Source organism: Pogona vitticeps, chromosome 4 (assembly GCF_051106095.1).
Source record: "Pogona vitticeps strain Pit_001003342236 chromosome 4, PviZW2.1, whole genome shotgun sequence".
In the NCBI taxonomy this organism is placed as follows: Eukaryota; Metazoa; Chordata; class Lepidosauria; order Squamata; family Agamidae; genus Pogona; species Pogona vitticeps.
Window position 1 is genome coordinate 19275468 of NC_135786.1, and position 19885 is coordinate 19295352.

Here is a 19885-nt window from a genome sequence, read left to right on the forward strand (position 1 = left end):
CCAACGCTGGAACGTGTGAACGTGCGTAGGGAGAGGGTGGGGAAAGGGGGGGGGGAGAAAGAACAAAATGAAAATAAAGCTTCTGTCAAAAAAGAGAGCGATACAAAGGAAGTGACCCCTAAAAACGAAGAATTTGGGGCAGCAGGAGGGGAGGGAATTCCAGGATCCAAAGAGGCGCCGAGGGTGGCCGAGAGCGGCTGGGCTTTTCTTACCTGCTGCCCGCTTGGGTGCCTGCTGTTTCCTCCTTGGCATCGCTGTACTTTCGCCAATCTTCACTTCTGTTCCCAGATCCGAGAAAGCTCGGCAGCTCGCGGGGCTTGTTTTCTGCCTCTTTCTATCTCTCCCTCCGTGTGTGCGTGTGTATGCGCGCCTGTCTAATTCCCCCCTCCCCTTCTTCCTTTCCCTCAGCTGCTTTCCCCCCCCCCCTCAAGAAGAATCACCCTTCCCTCGCACTTCTCTAAAGAGAGATCAACCTGTTCGGATTCTTAGGATTATAATTAGGCTTATTATTATTATTCTTCTTATTCTTTTTAAGATCTACGCTGGGGTCGTGGAGGGGGGAGGCTGCTTCCCTCCCCCTTCTCTCTGGCTCTTGTTTTGTTTGAACTGTTGCAAGACTTGCTTTGATGCGAACATCCAGGAACATCCGATGCAAAGCCCCTCTGGACCCCCCTCGCCACTGTCCTTTAAAGTGGATCAATAAATATCAAAAATATAGATGGATCAATAGTTTGTTTTGTTTTTGTCAAGCAGCTCGGGGTGTAGGCTGGGGGGGTTGTTGCTATTTCCTTTCCTTGGCCCCCCCTCCCGTCTCTCTCTCTCTCTCTTTCCTCCTCGCCGCCTCGTTCGCGTAGATCTCTATATGGCGGATTGCTGAGTGTTTTGCTGAGAAAACTGCAGGTTTGTTGCTGTCAGATGGCAGGTTGTGAGTGATATGGAAGAGGACAGACAAGCTTGGGATGGAAAGGAAATCTGGTGTTGCCGCGCACTCACATTCCCAGAGAGAGAGAGAGAGAGACACGCATGCACACGCACACACATCCACACGCAGATCCCACACGCGCGCGCACACACACAACACAGACAGACAAACCCCACAAACACACACACACACAGGCAGGGCGAGGCGATGCCAGCAAACATCGATCCACTGAGCAAACTGTACATTAACAAACTCCTCCTCCGCGACCTGATGACAGGATGAAATTTACTCCGAGCAGACAGAAGGCAGTCAGTTTATTAAAGAGACAGGACTTTGCTGATCGCAGGCACTTCGGTAGGGAAAAAAAATCGGGGGGGGGGGAGGACGAAGGGAGGGGAGGGGGCGTGAGAGAAACGAGACCCCTGGATTTGAGCAATTTCTTTTTTTTTTTCCCCCTTGGAGTGGCAACCTGGGTTGGTGTGTTTCCCCACACACACACACACACACCTCCCCACTATACAGACTTTATTAGGATCCCCTTCTGGCTTCCTCTTCCGACCAGGAGAGAAAAACGGACAAACCAGTTTTTGGCATCAGGGCGTTTTCAAGCTGAATTGAATGTAGGATTCAACCTTTTCCTATTGTTTTAATAGGAAGCCCTCGCTTTTCTTTGGATCCCTCGATGGTGCCCCGGGGCATGTTAAGAGTGTGCTCCTGTTATCCAAGGGTTACCTCGCGTATCTAAACCCACCCACCCCATCCTTCCAAACACTCGTTCACTGGAGTATCAATATTCCCACTTTTTTTAAAAAAAAATGCTTCTTTCTTATTCCCTCTCTCACACACACACTCATTCACACACACACATCCACATATCAAACAGTAGGGTAGTACATGATAAAGTTCTCTCTTTCCCACACTTTTTGAAAATAGCTTGCTGACAAGTTCTCACCACCAGAAAAGAACCCAGGAGGTGTTGGGTTGCCTCTGGAACAAACTGTGTGAAGTTTCCTTTTATTTCCTTTTGCTCTGCTTCACCCAGGTGTTTGGCAGTGAGAGGCAGATGGAGGCTACAGAGCTGCTTATACTGTGCACCGATGGACTGAAAGAAAACCCCTCCGCCCTGTGAAAAAATAAAAGGTCTAGAAGCAGAATTATGAGGGAAAGGGGTGATTTAAGGTCAGTATCCTTTACTGCCTGTCACTTGGGTTTGGTGGGGGGGGAAGGAAAACAAGTTCACATGTCTACCGTAACATGTGCAACACACACGTGTTCATGGGGTATGAACACGTTTGTGCGGAGGGCTTCCTGCTGGGTGTACACAGAGCTGAACGTGCAGACCTTTTGCCCCCTCACTGGTGATGGGGTCCAAGCGACGTACAGCTCATCCACCTGGAAATGATAAGCAGAAAGGAAATCATCTTGTGTGAAGTGGTCCTAAGGAGGAAGTCATGTTACAGTCCCACTTATCCAAGAGTTATTCAGACCTATTGGAAACATCTGGAGGACTGGCAGTTTGAACGCTATTTATGTTCAGCTGCACTAACCCAGAGAACACACAGGATAAGATCATATATTTGCCTATCCACAGCTTTTGGGGCTGAGTGCTTTGCCCATCGAAGCCTGGGTTTAAACCTCAGTGTGTTCAACTGGGATGATGCCGAATTTTGGGTCACCATTTCTTTATTCTCAGAAAAGCTCCTCACCTTTCATTAAAAAAATTAGGATAGCCCCTCCATAACTGTCCCCATTGAATTAGAACATTTCTAATGGGAAGGGTTTTGCTCTCATTTGGATTTGGAGCATTTACCAATATCCACCTTTCCCCCTTCATATTCAGGATGTGAGAGGCTTGAGGCTTAAATTCCAAAGCTTGGGAAAGCTTTACTTTTTTTTTTAAACTTTTAGAATTACAGCTTCTGAATTCTAGGGATTCAGTGTGTTGAGACAAATCTGCGTTTTAGAAATTTATTTCCAAGAATTCCTCACCACAGTTCTGTGAGTTGCCCTCCAAAGACGTAGCTCCACCCAAAAGTAACTTTGAACAGCTCTGCACCAAGGTAATGTTTTCGTGCCAAGAAAAATTGAATGTGGGAGAAAATGTAGTTGACAAATCATCCCATTCCTGGTCTTTGTTCTATGAAAAGTTAAGGGTTTTGTCTCATCTCAGCTACAAACTCACTTTTGGCAAGTCATAAATTTTCCTGTCCTCAGATACCTGCGAGGAAGACTTGGGTTTATTTATTTTATTTAGCCGCCTAGAGTGGTCTTAATCGACTAGATAGGCGGGATATAAATAAACAAATAAATAAATAAATAAATAAATAAATAAATAAATAAATAAATAAATAAATAAATAAACTGGTCAGTCAAGGTACAGAGTTCATCCTAGGTTTCTCTCTGACTCTGTTCTGCTATCATCTGAAAATATTTTTCTACATTGAGGAAGAGATAAATATATACAGTAATGCAACATAAGCAGTCCTGGCGAAAGCCTCACCAGTGATTTTTGCAAAGTGTGTAAAACATGTCTGTATAATTGCAGAAGCTCCCGGTGTTTTCTCCTCCTCCTCCTCAAGTTCTCTTTCCTCTTGCACTGATTATCTAATTTACGATTCAATTCACAGTTACTGTATTTTGTTAATGAGGAATAACTGACCACTCCAAATAAGCAGAGGCATTATGGTTGTGTGTGACATGTGGAAAGATGCAAGTGCATTTGTAGGCAACATACCCTTTCCATGACTCACATAAATGCTTTTGATGAGACAATTTCTTTTTCTCATCATTTTTTGATAACTTCTTAAAACTTCTATCTTAAGTTTCTAGTCTAAAGCATTAATTTTCTACCTTTCAGTAAGGATCCTAAGACAGCTAACGCGGAAAAAAGTTTTACACAACCACTTCACAGTGAAACAATATTCAATATTATAATATTGTGTGTGTGTGTGTGTGTGTGTGTGTCTGTCTGTCTGTCTGTCTGTCTGTCTGTAAAAACCAAGACAACCGTAATGACAACAGTGAAAATACTAATGGAAGCCATAAGGCAGTGGACACAGAAAAAAAAATCTATTAAGAGCATGGAAGAAAAAAATGTTCTCAGTTGCTGCTTAACAACAATAACAATAACAATAACAATAACAATAACAATATTATTATTATTATTATTATTATTATTATTATTATTATTATTATTATTATTATTATTATTATTATTATTATTATTATTATTATTATTATTATTATTATTATTATTATTATTTCCTTTTTTGTTATTTATGCATCTAGCATTTTCAGGAAAAAACTCTAAATGAAACAGCACTCTAGCCAATAGCTAGCAAACATCATTAAAACAGATTAAAAATAAATTAAAAACAGATTAAACAATAAAACTATTAAAGTAATTATAGTCATGAATAATAATAAAAGTCAGAACAGCAATTAAAATAATCAAATAATCTTGTTGTACAAAGAAGGAAAGAGAAGGAGAAGCTGAAGGTGGGGGAAGATAAAGTACGTGAAGCTCTTTAGGGGAGCCAGTCATTGGTGACTTAACCCCCAAACAATCCCTGTCTGGTGAGCATCTTCCACACCTTGGAGGGATAGGGTGTGTGGTGCAATGCCTGTGCAGCAGTTCTTAAAGACCAGGCAGAATTAGATGGAGGATACAGTACTGTGATCATAGGAGAAGCTGCTAACCTAGCATCATTAGGAGCTCTAGCGGTAGCGAAGGAAAAGCTCAGAGCTTTAAGTGGGCATAATTTGGGCATAGAAAGGATGGAGAAGGATGAAGCGAGATTCGGGGGGGGGGCAGAATTTGAGGATTAAGGGATCTGCAAAAGGTGTGGTGGATTTAATTTCTCGTGTTTTTTTTTTTCTGGATGACAATCGTATCCACAAAGATTTTTGACCTGTCCTTGGAAAGCAGAAAACTAGAGGAACCTAATCTACCCCTTGGAAATACCCAATGGAGGCATACTCATAGTGAAGAAGTGAACAAATAATAAGCAAAAGTTGTTGTTAAACATTCAGCAGTCCTTTGCAGAGTTTGTGGAGTCTGGCGCATCTTGGAACCCATCCAGACAAAACATTTGTTCTTCTGTATCAGTGCTTGTCAACCTTGGGTCCCCAGGTGTTCTTGGACTACAGCTCCCAAAAATCCTGGCCAGCACAGCTAGTAGTGAAGGTTTCTGGGATTTTTAGTCCAAGAACATCTGACAACTCAAGGTTGGGAACCACTGCTATATGTGCCTGATGATGCACAGATGATACCAGTATGTTCCCTGCTGTCCAGATGATATAAGGCTTAAACTGGTATCAGTAGTGACAAAGAGTGATAAAAACCCTGGCTTTCCATTTTTAAAAAGTGCCACTTCCTTAAAGTAGCGTTTGTGTGTTTGTTTTGCTTTGTACTGGAGTGAATGAGGTTCAGATGGTAAGAATCTTCTGGGCTGGAAGCTTTCAGTGTTTGTGGAAACAAGCAAGCAAGCAAGCATCCAACCCAGATGACCATTCTTTAAAGAGGTTAAATTCTTTCTTGTTGTTTGTGCAAGAGAGCCAGTTTCCAAAATAAACTAGCAATGAGGTGAATCTCCAATGAAAAAGGCTATGACCGGAAACTTTCAGTGATAATCCTAATTTTTTTTTAATTTAAAAAAATCAATTTCAGAGCACTTTAAAATCATTTCTTCAAGCTTTTTGAAGTATTTCTGAATCATTCTTTGCGAAGATGCTGATTGCTGGAAAAGAAGTGAAGTGGGATTTTAAAAACAACTGTAGACAGAAACCTGAGGAAGATCAGTCCTCATTCAGGATTAACCAGTACATTGGGGGGAAGAACAAATGTTCCATGTGAATGAACCAGTGGCCATACCAGATGTGGGATTTTGAACCCAAAGACCAAAAAAACCAGATATTTTTTTTTTAAAAAAATCTCTAGCTGCACTTTCTGAAATCTCATTGTCTATCAAAGTTGTAAGAGCCCTGTTTTGGGTTTGCCCAGCCCACAAGATGGTACAGATACCTACCATTTTTATTTTGTTTTGAATGGATTTTATGTATACAATGCCATTTGAATTTCATTTTGCCTCTTTAATCTTTTATCTTCCAAAAATATGAATCATCTAGATTAATCATACTTTGCCTTTTCTGGGTCATGGGCTCCTTTGAGCATCTGATGAAAGCTGTGGACTCCTTCCCCAGAAAAAATGCATGTAAATGCATATACACTACATTTGTGTGCACCCAGTTCATAGACACCCCCCCAGCCCCATAAATCTCTGTGGGGGTCCAAAAACTATGGTTTGAGAATCCCTGCCCTTGATTGCATTGCTTCCCTAGAGATTATTTTTAGTGGGGAGAACATTCTGTGCTTTGTAAGAAAAATTAAGCTTAGAAATAGAGAGCAAGATATAAATTAATCAAATATATAGTAAACAATAAAAATTCTAGACAAAAATTATTTTAGAGTTCATTAGTTCCTGATTACATTTTAACCTCAGAAAATTAAAATAATCAACCAAACTGAAGCAAACGGAATGCCTTATAAAAAGTATTTTCCATAAATAAATAAAAAACATAAAGTTTTAAGAATCCTGTCACCTGTTTGCCATCTCTTTATCTTCCAGTTTGAGGCAAGCATTGTTTTTCCAAAAAGGTAACAGAATATACATTTATGATGTGTGTGTCAATTTATTTCACATATGTATATGTGCAACCACACAAACACCACAGTATTATGGATATGTATAAAACAAATTGTGTATACCTACAGCAGTGGTTCTTAACCTTTGTTACTCGGATGTTTTTGAACTGCAACTCCCAGAAACCACAGCCAGCACAGTTGGTGGTGAAGGCTTCTGGGAGTTGCAGTCCAAAACTCCTCAGTAATCCAAGGTTAAGAACCAGTGACCTACAGAATAAGTGCTGGGATGGTTAGCATATCAAGACTTAGACGGTTTTTGGATCAATAAGAGGAAGCTAATCTCTGTGATGGCAGGATAGGCGTCCCTAGGGTTGGCAGATACATGTGTATGAAAAGGAGGACATAGGAAGCCAAAAAGGAGGACAAAGGAGGACATATTGGGGGGGGCTCTGTGCACGGGGTGGGGTAGGGTGGGGGGCATGTCACTTTTGGAATTAGGTATTGGGGAGAATAGCTCTTTGATCATGGGGCAATACCATAGCCATTCAACCTACTCAGTCTTGAAAGGTCAAGACTGGGAAAGTTACATTTTTTGGACTACAAAACTCAGAATCCACTGGCCACTGTGTTTTTGTATTTTTAAAAATGTTTTAAAATAAAAACAAAACAAATCTACATATACACTTAGTGGGCTCCCAGGACCAATGGAGACAATCCATTCCTTCCTTTAATGGAGACCCATCCCCCTTCTTTTATTTATTGATTTTTTAAAATTTTAATAAAAGCCGGACATTTTGGAGTTTTTTAGTCTTGCCTGCCGGATGGAGGACATGCTCCTGAAAAGGAGGACATGTCCTCCTTTTGCCGGAGGTCTGGCAACCCTAGGCGTCCCCCTGCTTGATCCAAGAGTCATCCATTATCAGGTGAAGAGATAAAAGGAATACATATTACATTCTTCCAGTTCAATAAAATCTCAGTGAGGAAATTTCAAAATTCTTCAGTTCACATTTGTCTAGAGCACGTGTCAAACTCAAGGCCCGTGGGCCAAATCCGGCCTGCTGGACCATCTCATGTGGACCTTGCAGTTTTGCCTGCTACTATGCAGTATACAATACGCAAGTGCTTACTTGGTCACCCATAATGCTCCACAAGGATGCTCCAGCAGGACTTCTAATCCCAACACTCCAAGCAGCAAAGAATCAGAAAGTGATAATTGGGTGAAGAGGATTAAAGAGTATATACATTTATATACAGTGGTGCCTCGCTTAACGATTAGCTCGTTAAACAACGAAACCACTTGACAATGAAGTTTTTGCGATCGCAAAATAATGTTTAGATAGGGAAATTTCACTTAACGATTTCGTATTGATTATTGCAATGCGCTCTACGTGGGGCTGCCTTTGAAGACGGTCCGGCGACTGCAACTGGTCCAGAATCGAGCACATCAAGGAGCACATGGTCCAGCTCTCACTTCCATACATTGCTACTTGAAAAACCACAGCTTTGACTATGCAGACCTTTGTTGGCAAGGTGATGTATTTGCTTTTTAAGATGTTGTCTAGGTATGTCATTGCTTTCCTCCCAAGAAGCAGGCGTCTTTTAATTTCGTGGCTGCTGTCACCATCTGCAGTGATCATGGAGCCCAAGTAAGTAAAATCTGTCACCGTCTCCATATCTTCCCCTTCTGTTTCCCAGGAGGTGATGGGACTAATGGTCATGACCTTAGTTTTTTTGATGTTGAGTTTCAGACCATTTTTTGCACTCTCCTCTTTCACCCTCATTAAGAGGTTCTTTAATTCCTCCTCACTTTCTGCCATCAGAGTGGTATTATCTGCATATCTGAGGTTGTTTATATTTCTTCCAGCAGTCTTAATTCCGGCTTGGAATTCATCCAGTCCTGCCTTTCGCATGATGTATTCTGCATATAAGTTAAAATAAGCAGGGAGACAATATACAGCCTTGTTGTACTCCTTTTCCAATTTTGAACCAATCAGTTGTTCCATATCCGGTTCTAACTGTTGCTTCCTGTCCATATAGATTTCTTAGGAGATAGATAAGGTGGTCAGGCACTCCCATTTCTTTAAGAACTTGCCATAGTTTGCTGTGTTCCACACAGTCAAAGGCTTTTGCATAGTCAATGAAGCAGAAGTAGAGGTAGAAGTAGACCAGCTTGTTCCCTTGACAAAACTTTATTAGTCTTTGCCCTGCTTCCTTTTGAACTCCAAGGCCAAACTTACCTCTTGTTCCTTTTATGTCTTGACTCCCTCCTTTACCATTCCAATCCCCAATAATGAGAATAACGTCTTTCTTTGGTGTCAGTTCTAGAAGGTGTTGTAAATCTTCATAGAATTGGTCAATTTCAGACTCTTTGGCATTGATGGTTGGTGCATAATCTTGGATTACTCTGATGTTGTAGTAGTATTTTTGTTGTTAGCCGCCTAGAGTGTCCTGACCCGACCAGATAGGTGGGATGTAAATAAAATAAATAATAATAATAATAATAATGTTGAAAGGTCTGCCTTGGATTCGTATTGAAATCATTCTATCATTTTTGAGATTGTATCCCAGTACAGCTTTTCCCACTCTGAGGGCTACTCCATTTCTTCTACGGGATTCTTGCCCACAATATTAGATATGGTAATCGCCTGAACTGAATTTGCCCATTCCCGTCCCTTTTAGTTCATTGACGCCCAGGATGTCAATGTTTATTCTTGCCATCTCCTGTTTGACCACCTCCAGCTTCCCAAGGTTCATAGATCTTACATTCCAGGTTCCTATGCAGTATTTTTCTTTGCAGCATTGGACTTTCCTTTCACTTCCAGGCGGGTCCGCAGCTGACCATCCTTTCGGCTTTGGCCCAACCACTTCGTTAGCTCTGGAGCTACTTGTCCTTGTCCTCAGCTCTTCCTCACTAGCATGTTGGATGCCTTCTGACCTGAGGGGCTCATCATCCAGCATCATATCTTTTAGCCTTTTGTTTCTGTTCATGGGGTTTTCTTGGCAAAGATACTGGAGTGGCTTGCCAGTTCCTGCTCCAGGTGGATCGCGTTTAGTCAGAACTCTCCACTATGACCTGCCTGTCTTGGGTGTTCCTGCACAGCATAACTTCTCTGAATTACTCAAGCCCCTTTGCCACGACAAGGCAGAAATCCGTGAAGGGGAGTGACTACATACCTCCCCCCAAATTCAGTGAATGAGGTAGGATGATAGGATGTCACTCTGGACCCCACTCCCCACCCCTATGTTTTTCTTATGTTCTTCAAAAGGAAGATGTTGTGGAGGTAAGAGGAAGAGATAATATTCTTTGATTTGTATGTATCAGGGCTATAATGAATTTTCTTTCCACTAAAGTTTTTCCTAATGATCTGGAATATGAGAGAATTTATTCAGCCTAGGCAGAGCTCAGCAACCGAAGACTGGGGGAGATATCCCTTCCCTATGAGTAGCATGGATACAATCCAGGGATGTTGCTGATTGCACTATTTACTTCACCTTCTGTGACTTTTTAGGTGTCAGTATACAACCTGAGGCAGAGTGGAATCAGTGAATTCCTTAGGAAAGGATAAAATTGCAAAGACGGGTTGCTAGGTACAACAGCACTGAAATGGTGCCTTATCCTGGAATTATTTTTTTAAAAGCAAAGATATTATAAATGGAAGCATTAACAAGGCTTGGTTGAGAGGAGACCTACAGATTTATGGCTTCCTGTCTCCACCAGCAGATGTCATTGTGGCTGGCAGAACAGAATGGCTTTCAAAGAAGGAATGGGGGTGGGATTACAAAAGGCCTCAAGGAGGGAGAGAGAAATGAAAAATCTGGTGTCCATTTTTATACATCGGCCAGAATCCGTTTACAGTTTTGAGCAGAACTGACACTGCACAGGGTCTGCAGACTTGCTTGTTCTGTTATTTATAACTAAGTAGGAGAAAGTCATTTGGCCCTGCCTCCCCCACTGTCTTTTTTCTTTTCTCTCTTTCTTTTTTAAGTGGGGGAAAAACCCATACAGTTTGCCAAAAGGGGCTTTTCACATTTATCGTGACAATGAAGTAGACTTCTTTAAAAAAAACCCAACAACATTAAAATTGCAATTAAAAATGAAGCAGTACTTTTGCTGTTCAAAGGGTTGACTTCATGCGCATATACGGCCAGTATCTGGTGCCCACTTTCTTGAGGGAATAGACCCAGTGAATTCAACAGGACTTATATCTGAGGACAAAAACATGTACAATTGTGTGCTTTTAAAATCTTAAGCTTATACTGGTGCTTTTTTTTTTTTTGAGCCGAATCTACTGCTTGAGGAGCAAAGCTAAAAGTTGCATGTCTGTTTATAATATTTGTACCTTATCCTATATATCATGAGATCCCAGGGCAGGCACAACAAAAATGCAATTTGAACCCATGTAAAATAGTTCAAGACATATAATTTTGGCAACATAAACCCATTAAAAACTGTACAGTTATAGCAGGACTCCACAACCTAGTCAGGTTGAGATCGTTGGAAATCGAAGGCTTTGATGGACAGCCATTTTTTAGCTTAGTGCTAAAGTGAAGCCAATAGTGGTGCCAGTTGAACCTCCAAAGGGAGAACATTCAATGAACAGGACATCACAGTAGAAAACTCTAGAATAAATCAGTCCTGTTTGTCTAGTGTAACATACTGTAAGGTAAAGGTTCCCCTTGACAATTTTTGTCGAGTCGTGTTCGACTCTAGGGGGCGGTGCTCATCCCCGTTTCTAAGCCATAGAGACAGCGTTTTGTCTGAAGACAATCTTCCATGGTCACATGGCCAGTGCGACTTAGACACGGAATGCCGTGTCCTTCCCACCGAGGTGGTACCTGTTTTTCTACTCGTATTTGCATGTTTTCGACCCGCTAGGTTGGCGGGAGCTGGGACAAGCGACAGGAGCTCACTCCATCGCGTGGATTCGAACTTACAGCTGTAGATCTTACAGCACAGAGGCTTCTGCAGTTTAGCCTGCAGCACCACCACGTCCTATACCGTAAGGTCTGTGTAAATGTACCAGGCGTTACACTCTGGCTACAGGGATTGCACAATCAGTCACATGGTTTCCATTGCCACCGACTGCAGTGCACCTGTGCAAGTTCTTTGTGAACAGCTCTTCCACCTTATCATCCTGATTACAGTTAACAGCCATGGCTAGCACATAATGTAATGCCCGTGGCCTATGCATGCAGCTATATAAATCTCAGCACTCTGAAGCCTTACATAAACACAGACACAGTTGATATGATACAAATATGTCAAAGTCTAGAGACCAGAACTACTACTAAAGGCCGGGAGAAAATTGGTTTTATTCCCATGATTGGCCAACAAACATTTCTTTGTAAATCTGAGAGCAAGGGAAAGGTCTTTGTGATGTCACAGCAAGTGGATCTTTGTGTAGTAATTGCATGAGAGAAGGTAACAGATAACACATTTCCTGCAATAACTCATTAAAAAATCTCTCTGCAGCACACGCACAATACTTCTGCACTCAGCTAGAGAGCCTTGGCATATGTTAGAAGGGGAGAAGGAATGCTCAGGTATGCATTAAATTCAACACACACAATAGAAGAAAGCCTTCTGCTTTATTTATTTCTTTATCTGGTTAGTTAGTATATGTCCCATTATTGCAATGCAGTATTCTAGGTGGTTCACAGTATGATAAAAATAGACAGAACAATAAAACTATAAATAAAAAGTCAAAGAAATAAAAACAAATGGCACCAAATGCATATTATGTCTGTGACAAACAGAACATGAGGCATGAGGTCAAGCAGGGTCATTGTGGAAGGCCTCCCTAAAAAGCAACGTTTTGAGCTTCTTTCTAAACCTTAGACAGGAGGGAGCCAGCTGCAACTCCACCGGGAGCTAGTGCCACAGAGTTGGTGCTGTGACAAACCCAGACCTACTGGGATATGCCACAGTTTCACTAAGCTGCCACCAACCATTCCCTATAAGAAGTCACACAGACCAGGGATGGATTTTTAACAAATAAAGGAATAAGGTTTATTTAAACAACACACAGGGAAAATAAAATGATCAGGTGAATAAGATACAGTAACGTGGCTTAGTCTCAATCATACATACACACAGTTTGGTTCACACAGAACACTTAACTTGAAGCACAGACCCTGAACCTATCAGTTCTGGCTAACCATACAGACACCTGAACCTATCAGGTTGATACTGACTGACACACAGTAGTACCCTGTCTGACACACAGACTCCCACTCAAGCTTCTTCTCTCAGCTCTTCTCCAGCTTCTCCTTCAGCTTCTAAACTTCTCCACACACACTCCACATATATATACAGTACAGCCCCTCCTCCTGATGTCCCGCCTTCCACTCCCCATAGGATGGAACTTTCCCTCCAAACCCATGACAGACAGGTAACATCAGTGCTGTATGTAACAGGTGCCACCACGAAGAAGGCCCAAAGTCTTGTAGATGAGTTCTGGGACTTCTTCGGAGTGGTTCCCCCGAGGAGCTTTGCCTGGGAGGATATGATGGCTTGGGGAGAGACATTCGGACAAGCATTTTGTAGGAAAGATGCTGTTCTACACAGAAATGGTAAAAATCTTGCATAACTTGCCATTTCCGCTGCCTTTTCCAGGTGAATCCTGCCCAGGACGGATGCTGTTTTGCGCAGGAATTGTGATACCTTTGTGCAGCTTGACAGTTCTTTCAGAAGAAATAGGCATAAAACCTGTGAAATATCTTGATTTCTTGGTGAGGGGGAGAATCATCCACAGAGAAATGTTGCTGTAAAATGTAGAGAGGGATTCTCCCCACTTTTTTTTCTCAGAACAAGAGGCATTGAGATTCACATTGTTCATTACAACTTTCCAATTATATTTAGGGAAAAATGACCCCATTCTGATGTGAAAACTAAGGGGGGAAATCTCCAAAGACGTGAAGTTGGTATCAGAATGATTGGTGGTGGCGGCGGCAGAGATTTCTTCCATTCTGTCTTGCTAGGCCCATGTTTGGTTTTCTGATGAATCCTGCAGATTCTTGAAGCTTTCAAAAAAACCAAACGACCACACATAGGAATTTCTTTCCTTTTATATAGTTGCCTATCAGTACTGTTACCAGGACAAGACTCTAGCCGGACCATCTGGAAGTCACTTAATAGACTTTGAAGCAAAGTAGGAATATCAAAAGAATAATCAAGTAAAATGAGGCTAACTTGGAGACAGGGCAAATTTTCTGTGACTGTGGAGAAATTTGTTCAATGCAGTTAATACCCCACCATGTATAGCAGAGAAGATATAGCAAATAGCCAAGATAATGCTTTCAAACTAGTCATCTTCTGGTCAAAAATAGTCTAATTATCTTAACATTTTAATTTTCAATTCCCCCCCCCCTATATTTTATATGTGTCCATAATTTCCAATTCTGCAATCCTCTGATACGAATAAAGGAAACAAAAATATTATTACTGTTGTTGCTGTTGTTATTCAACTGCCCCACAACTGCAATAATGAAGAAAAAAGCAAAAAATAATGCTGCTGGAGGCTTAAGAAATCTTACCCACTCCCTTAAAAAAAAGAAGTCATGAAAGAAACAAGATGTACTGTAGAAGGTAGAAATATTCATAATTGATTTATTCATATTACTTTTTGTGGGGGATATAAGGAGGATGGAACAGACGAGTGCCTACTGAAAATCAAGATGCCCTGTGATTATTTTTGAGAGTGAAAAAAAAAAGCTCACACATGCTTGAAGAACCTGAAATCTTGACATTGCCACTCACACAAAACCATATCACTTGCTGAGGCATGAAGGGTTTTGCCCATTTCGTTTTCCTTCCTTAAATGTCAAGGCAAGATAAATGGACAAATGTAGTTTACACATACCACAAGTGCTTGTCGAGTAAACAGCACAGAGCAAGCTTAACTGAAATATCAAACCCAGCTAGAAGAAGCAAATACGTTTCATGGCATTTTAATTGAAATGTAACACAGCTTTTTTTCTTTTTTGGAGTCCACTCGCAGGGATGTGAAGAGAGATCCAGTACCCGCTCAAGAAAGGACATAGGATTTTTTTATGAACAGTGTTTAGCCACCATAAAGAACTGTTGAAAAATCTGAAGCAGTGAACTATTTCATTTAGTCTTATAGCACTGCAATGTAGGGCAATATGGGCAGCTAATAATATTAAAACCCCATGACCTCCACCCTCCTTTTTTTTTTAATGAAAAGAAGCTCCAGGAGATCATTATGAGAAGAAAACGAGGGGATCCTTATTTATTTATTTATTTATTTATTTATTTATTTATTTATTTATTTATTTATTTATTTATTTATTTATTTATTTATTTATTTATTTATTTATTTATTTATTTATTTATTTATAATATTTTACCCCACCTTTCTCCTTAAAGGGACTCAAGGCTGCTTGGTGATGGTGAGGTGGATTGGGAACAAAATGCATTTCATAACATTTATTCATTCATTGGTTGGTTGGTTGGTTTTATTTGTTTAACTTATATGCCGCCCACACTAACCAAAGTTCTCTGGGCAGCTTACAACAAGTAAAATACATAAAAAGACAAAACAATTAAAATGCAATTAAAAGAATAAAAATAACCATGAGGTGGTTGTTTAGAGCAGTAGTCCCCAACCTTGGGCCTTCAGATGTTCTCGGACTACAACTCCCAGAAGCCTTCACCACCACCTTTGCGGGCCAGGATTTCTGGGAGTTGAAGTCCAAGAACATCTGGAGGCCCAAGGTTGAGGACCACTGGTTTAGAGCATGCAAATGCTTTTCTTCAAGAGTAAGTAATTAAAATGGTAACCACTTTATTTTAATAAAGCCTTACGTATTAAAATGTTAACTACATTACTAATTAGTTTGGGGGCCTTTGGACTCTACTGGTAACTGATTACTGCTAAAATGTAACTGTCAAACTCTGTTGATTCCTGAAAATAACATGACCTTTTCTGTTCATTGGAGGCAAGGTATGTGGCTGGGCTTTTATGAAGCAAAGATAGCTGGGCCATATTGTTTCAAGCAATAGAGTGGTTTCTCTGGACAAGCACTTGAAACTGACTGTGTCACAATTTTGAGGGACTTATTTATGGCAATGCCCTTGTGGCCATGCCATTGTGGCTGAAGACTTGTCCTAGTGTTGCTCCCCACATTTCTTCATTATTGCAGTCATCACGCTGGAAGCTTTGATGAAGCCATTTATACCAAACTATAAAGCTACTTCAGCCATTTTGCAGGGAAAACTGCTTTTCACACCTTCCGGAGTTTACAAATCCTGGAGGAGACTTGACCACCCAACTGATGTCTGTGGGGATATTGGTGCCTCTGTTATCACCTTCATTCATGTACCTTCTTTACAGACTCACTGGAACAAAAAAACTCTGAAATGAAAGCTTTCATTCCAATGCCAGACCCTGCTTCCTTTGATTACACCTGCTTCCGATAAGTAAGCTGAACTTTTGCCACCTCCACCAAACTGATGTCTCCTGTTTGTTTCTTCTGCACGACATCTTTCTCCTCTTTCAAAGTCATTGACAAGTGATGCTCATAATAATTTCTTTGTGAGAGAATTGGCGGGCTTTTTTGGGACGCCTAGAACAAGCTGGCTCCTTAAACCAATCCTGTGTTAAGAAACAGAAACAATCTTTTGGGGTTCATTCCCTGTAAGCACATCATTTAGGTTTTTTAAAAAGAGAAACTTTATGAAAGAAAGAGACATCTATGTGGTACGTGACTGTCACTTCAGAGTATCTGCTTATAGGAAGAAAAGGGGTATGGCAAAATGAAGATTAAAGAAATTTACCTGTCAAAATACAGCTCTGTTTAGTTACCTCTGTCCATGGGACAGTTTTAGTAAACTGTCAATCACTGACTTGCTAAATAACCTCTCCAAAGCATAATCCACTTTTTCAGAAGATATCAGAATGTCAATCATGTATTGAATCAAAGCCAAATTTGAAGCTGTTGTAAAGCCCACTTTGTCAATCATTCTTCAGTATTCTTTCCACTAACCACCTGACAGCTTTTAAGTTTCCACGTCTATATCCTACACTGTTTTGTTAAGAGTCCTGCATTTTTTTAAAAGTTGGCCTCCTTTTATGATTGGTAACTAAGCAACTAATATTTTTTTATGGTAATAACGGGTGCAAACTTAGCTTCCTTGACCATTCTCTGTTTGTTATGAGCAAATTATTTTTCTTCAAGTTGCTCAATAACAGATCTAGCAGAAACAAGGATTTAATTATGGCTTGTCCCGTTGTTTCTATCTATAAACATGTTGAGCGCTGCTTAAAAATAAACACAGGCAAATAGATACCTAGTGTGGTTTTTTTTTAAACTCCTGAGAGACGACCCTGGCATGTCACTGCTGAAGGGGAGAGAAGGGTTGGATGGGCAAGAAAATAGCTGGGAGGATTTGAGGCAGGAGGAAGGGATGAAAACTTGAAATAAAGTTCAGACTCAAGCTTTGCTTTACTAGTACTTATTGTCATTTGGCAAAATCAGATCTTGTTTTAAAGAACATTTTGGGCTTGTTGGGAAAGTGGGAGTGGGGAGAGAAGCTAGGCTATAGAATGGGACACTGGCAAATTAAGTGAGTGAATAGTAGTAGGCATCGTTCAGTCTCGAGAGACTATGGTAACGTGCTCTCTATGGAGGACTTGGAACAGCATCTAGTGTGGCTGAGAAGGCCAATTCGAGATTGACAATCCGTTCCACACTGAAGACAAATACAATCTGTTCCCTGGCCAGCTCCCTGGTTTTGCTGGTTTCGGGACTGCCTCTTTGCCTCGGCCTGCTGGACAAGGGTCTCTTCAGATTGGGAGAGGCCATGGTGCACCGCCTGCCTCTAGGCTGAACACTCAGATGTCAAGGTTTCCTATCTGTTTAGGTCCATTCCTAAGGTCTTCAGATCCTGCTTGCTGATATCGTGGTATCACAGCTGTGGTCTCCCTCTGGGGCACTTTCCCTGCACTAATTCTCCATACAGGAGATCTTTTGGAATCTGACCATCAGCCATTCTCACAGCATACCCAAGCCAACATAGACGTCGCTGTTTCAGCAATGTATACATGCTAAAAATTATACATGCTAAAAAGTGAGTGAATATTATGGGGGGAAACCCAATTTCATTTATAAAGACTATTTGGGCAAACAGACACCTTTTGAGGGTGTGGTAAGGAACCGTTGGAAACAGTGGGGAAAAGCCCCTACACCAACAGTTGGACATGTTTTTATGCTACAGTTTCCAGAATTCCCCAACTGATAGGGTCACAAATCATGTGGCCTAGCAAATCTGAGAATTATACTCCAAAAAGCTGTCCAGGTAGTTTTGTGAGGTAGCTATCTGGCTGCAGAGCCAGGACTGAGAATTTGATACCCCACTGTACTTCCCAGGAGAAGAGCCAGTCTGTGTGGCCTTAAGCAAATGGTGCCATCTCAGGGCACCCCCAGAGGAAGGGAATGGTAATCCACTTCTGAGTACTCAATACCTAGAAAACTCTGGAAAAGACTTTGAAAAAGTATTCAGAAGTGGTTTACCATTCTTTTTAAACTGTTCTGATCCTCATTGGTCATTGGAACAATTTAAATCATTTTATTGTTTAATTTGTTTTTAATGAAGTTTGTTGACTGTCCTGAGCTCTTTTAAAAAAATCGAAAGCCAGGATAAAATTGTAATAAAAAACTGAAATAAATAATGCATAAGTTATCCCTTATTAGGTTATATAATCATTGTGTAACTCAGTTATACCTTGGCCATGTTTAAAAGGAGTTGATTATGAGTAACACCTTATTTGCAACACTGCTGCACCTCAAACTTTGCTCTACTGTTGCCATCTACTCACACAGCAAAAGCTCAGTCTGGCAGCTTGCACTTCTCTCTTCAGAAATTTTCCTGGGCGTGTAACATGGAGCTTCACCACATACTTCTCCTTGTCCATGAGGACTGGCCAAGACTTCCTGCTGCATTTGTTTCATCTTTGCGATTGCAAGTTGTTGTTGTTTTCCCCTGACCAAAGCCAGAAATTTGTGCAAATTAATTGCACAATACTTGAGGGAGTACTCAACAGTTTTAGCGACATTTGTCACATAAGAGCCCGGAATGGGGATGTCTGTATCTTTCCGACAACCAACCAGTCCTTCTGGTGCTTACTGTGTATGCTTGATTTTTTTTTTTCAAAGGATAAAGATTCTGAACAAAATACAGAGCTTAGACAAAGAAAATAACAGGCTTTTGTCTCTCTCTTGGCAGGAAGCAAGGAATCTCACGAGCCTGTCAAATTCCTCTTCAAGATGTCTCATCAAGTTGTGACAGCCAAAACCAATGAGGATGAAGAATTTTTGTGACTGTTTCCCCGTGATCACTACAGAGAACCTGAAAAGCAGTTATGAACATCTGCTGTCCTTTCACTGTAGTGTGGGAACCGTGTAGCACAACCTGCCCCCTACCCCTTCCTCCTTGACTTGAATCATATTCCATGCTTAAAAGGATGAATTGCCAGTTCTACTCTAGGTCAAGGTACTGCTTGAATGAAAAGAAGGACTTTTCTAATCCCCCTCCCTCAAAAGCAAAACAAAACAAACGAGTTTTCAAGTTCAGTTTGAAGAAGAGACAATTGACACGATAGCCATCTTGAAATATTTGAAGGCCTGTCACATGGCAGATGGAACAAGCTTGTTTCCTGCTGTTCCAGGGGGCCGGGCCCATATCAATGGTTTCACGTGAAAAGGCAGGAGCTTCCCACTAAACACTGGGATAACAGAGCAGTTCATTGGGAGAACTGGCTCTCTGAAAAGGTGGTAGACTCTCCTTTGTGGGAGGTTTTTGAAACAGTTTTGGATGGCTATCAGTCAGGGATGTTTTGGGCATAATTTTCCTGCATAGGAAAGAGGCTGGTTATCATTGGGGGTACCGTGCAGTTTTTGAGATTCTACGATTCTAGATTTGGGAGGGGAAGACTTGAGAAGGCAAGACACCTTTAAAGGTGGTTTGGCTTGTTGAGTGTTCTTAATCAGTAAAACTGGCTCCCAGACCCATGAGATTGGCTAACTCTTGGTTTACCATTGCCCATGTTTGTCCCTTTAAAGGCAGTGGCAAGAGATGAAGCTGTCCCATGGTATCTTGATCTTTCTAGGTCTCTTTGCCTGTTAAAAACACTTATTCCTTTTATTTTTCCTCTTGAGGCACAGATTTGTGCTATTTATACAATCCGACAAGTTTAGAAAAGGTTTAATAACCCCCAACTGCTTCCACAAGTTGGCACAGATTGTCAGCCTTGGCTGCAAGGATAGGCAGGACTGCCAGAGCCTGGTGCTTAGATAGC

At 41.1% G+C, this 19885-nt stretch overlaps 1 protein-coding gene and 1 long non-coding RNA gene across 8 annotated transcripts in view; one reads left to right on the forward strand and one right to left on the reverse strand.

Moving 5' to 3' along the window:
• Positions 1–1194, reverse strand: part of TSHZ2 (teashirt zinc finger homeobox 2) — a 424686-nt gene extending 423492 nt beyond the window's left edge. For all 5 annotated transcript variants that reach the window (XM_078392170.1, XM_078392167.1, XM_078392168.1 and 2 more), the window contains exon 1: positions 213–1194. In XM_078392170.1, coding sequence (XP_078248296.1) covers positions 213–252 — 40 coding nt within the window. In that variant the 5' untranslated portion in view covers positions 253–1194. The remainder of the gene's footprint in view (positions 1–212) is intronic.
• Positions 1155–19642, forward strand: LOC110071814 (uncharacterized). Of its 3 annotated transcripts, none has more exons than XR_013544469.1 (3): positions 1155–1276; positions 1965–2101; positions 18814–19642. It is a non-coding gene; the product is annotated as an uncharacterized LOC110071814 (long non-coding RNA). The 3 variants fall into 3 exon arrangements; XR_013544468.1 differs by lacking the exon at positions 18814–19642 and adding an exon at positions 13183–14007; XR_013544467.1 differs by lacking the exon at positions 18814–19642 and having other exon boundaries at positions 1965–2846.
• Positions 19643–19885: the final 243 nt, after the last annotated feature.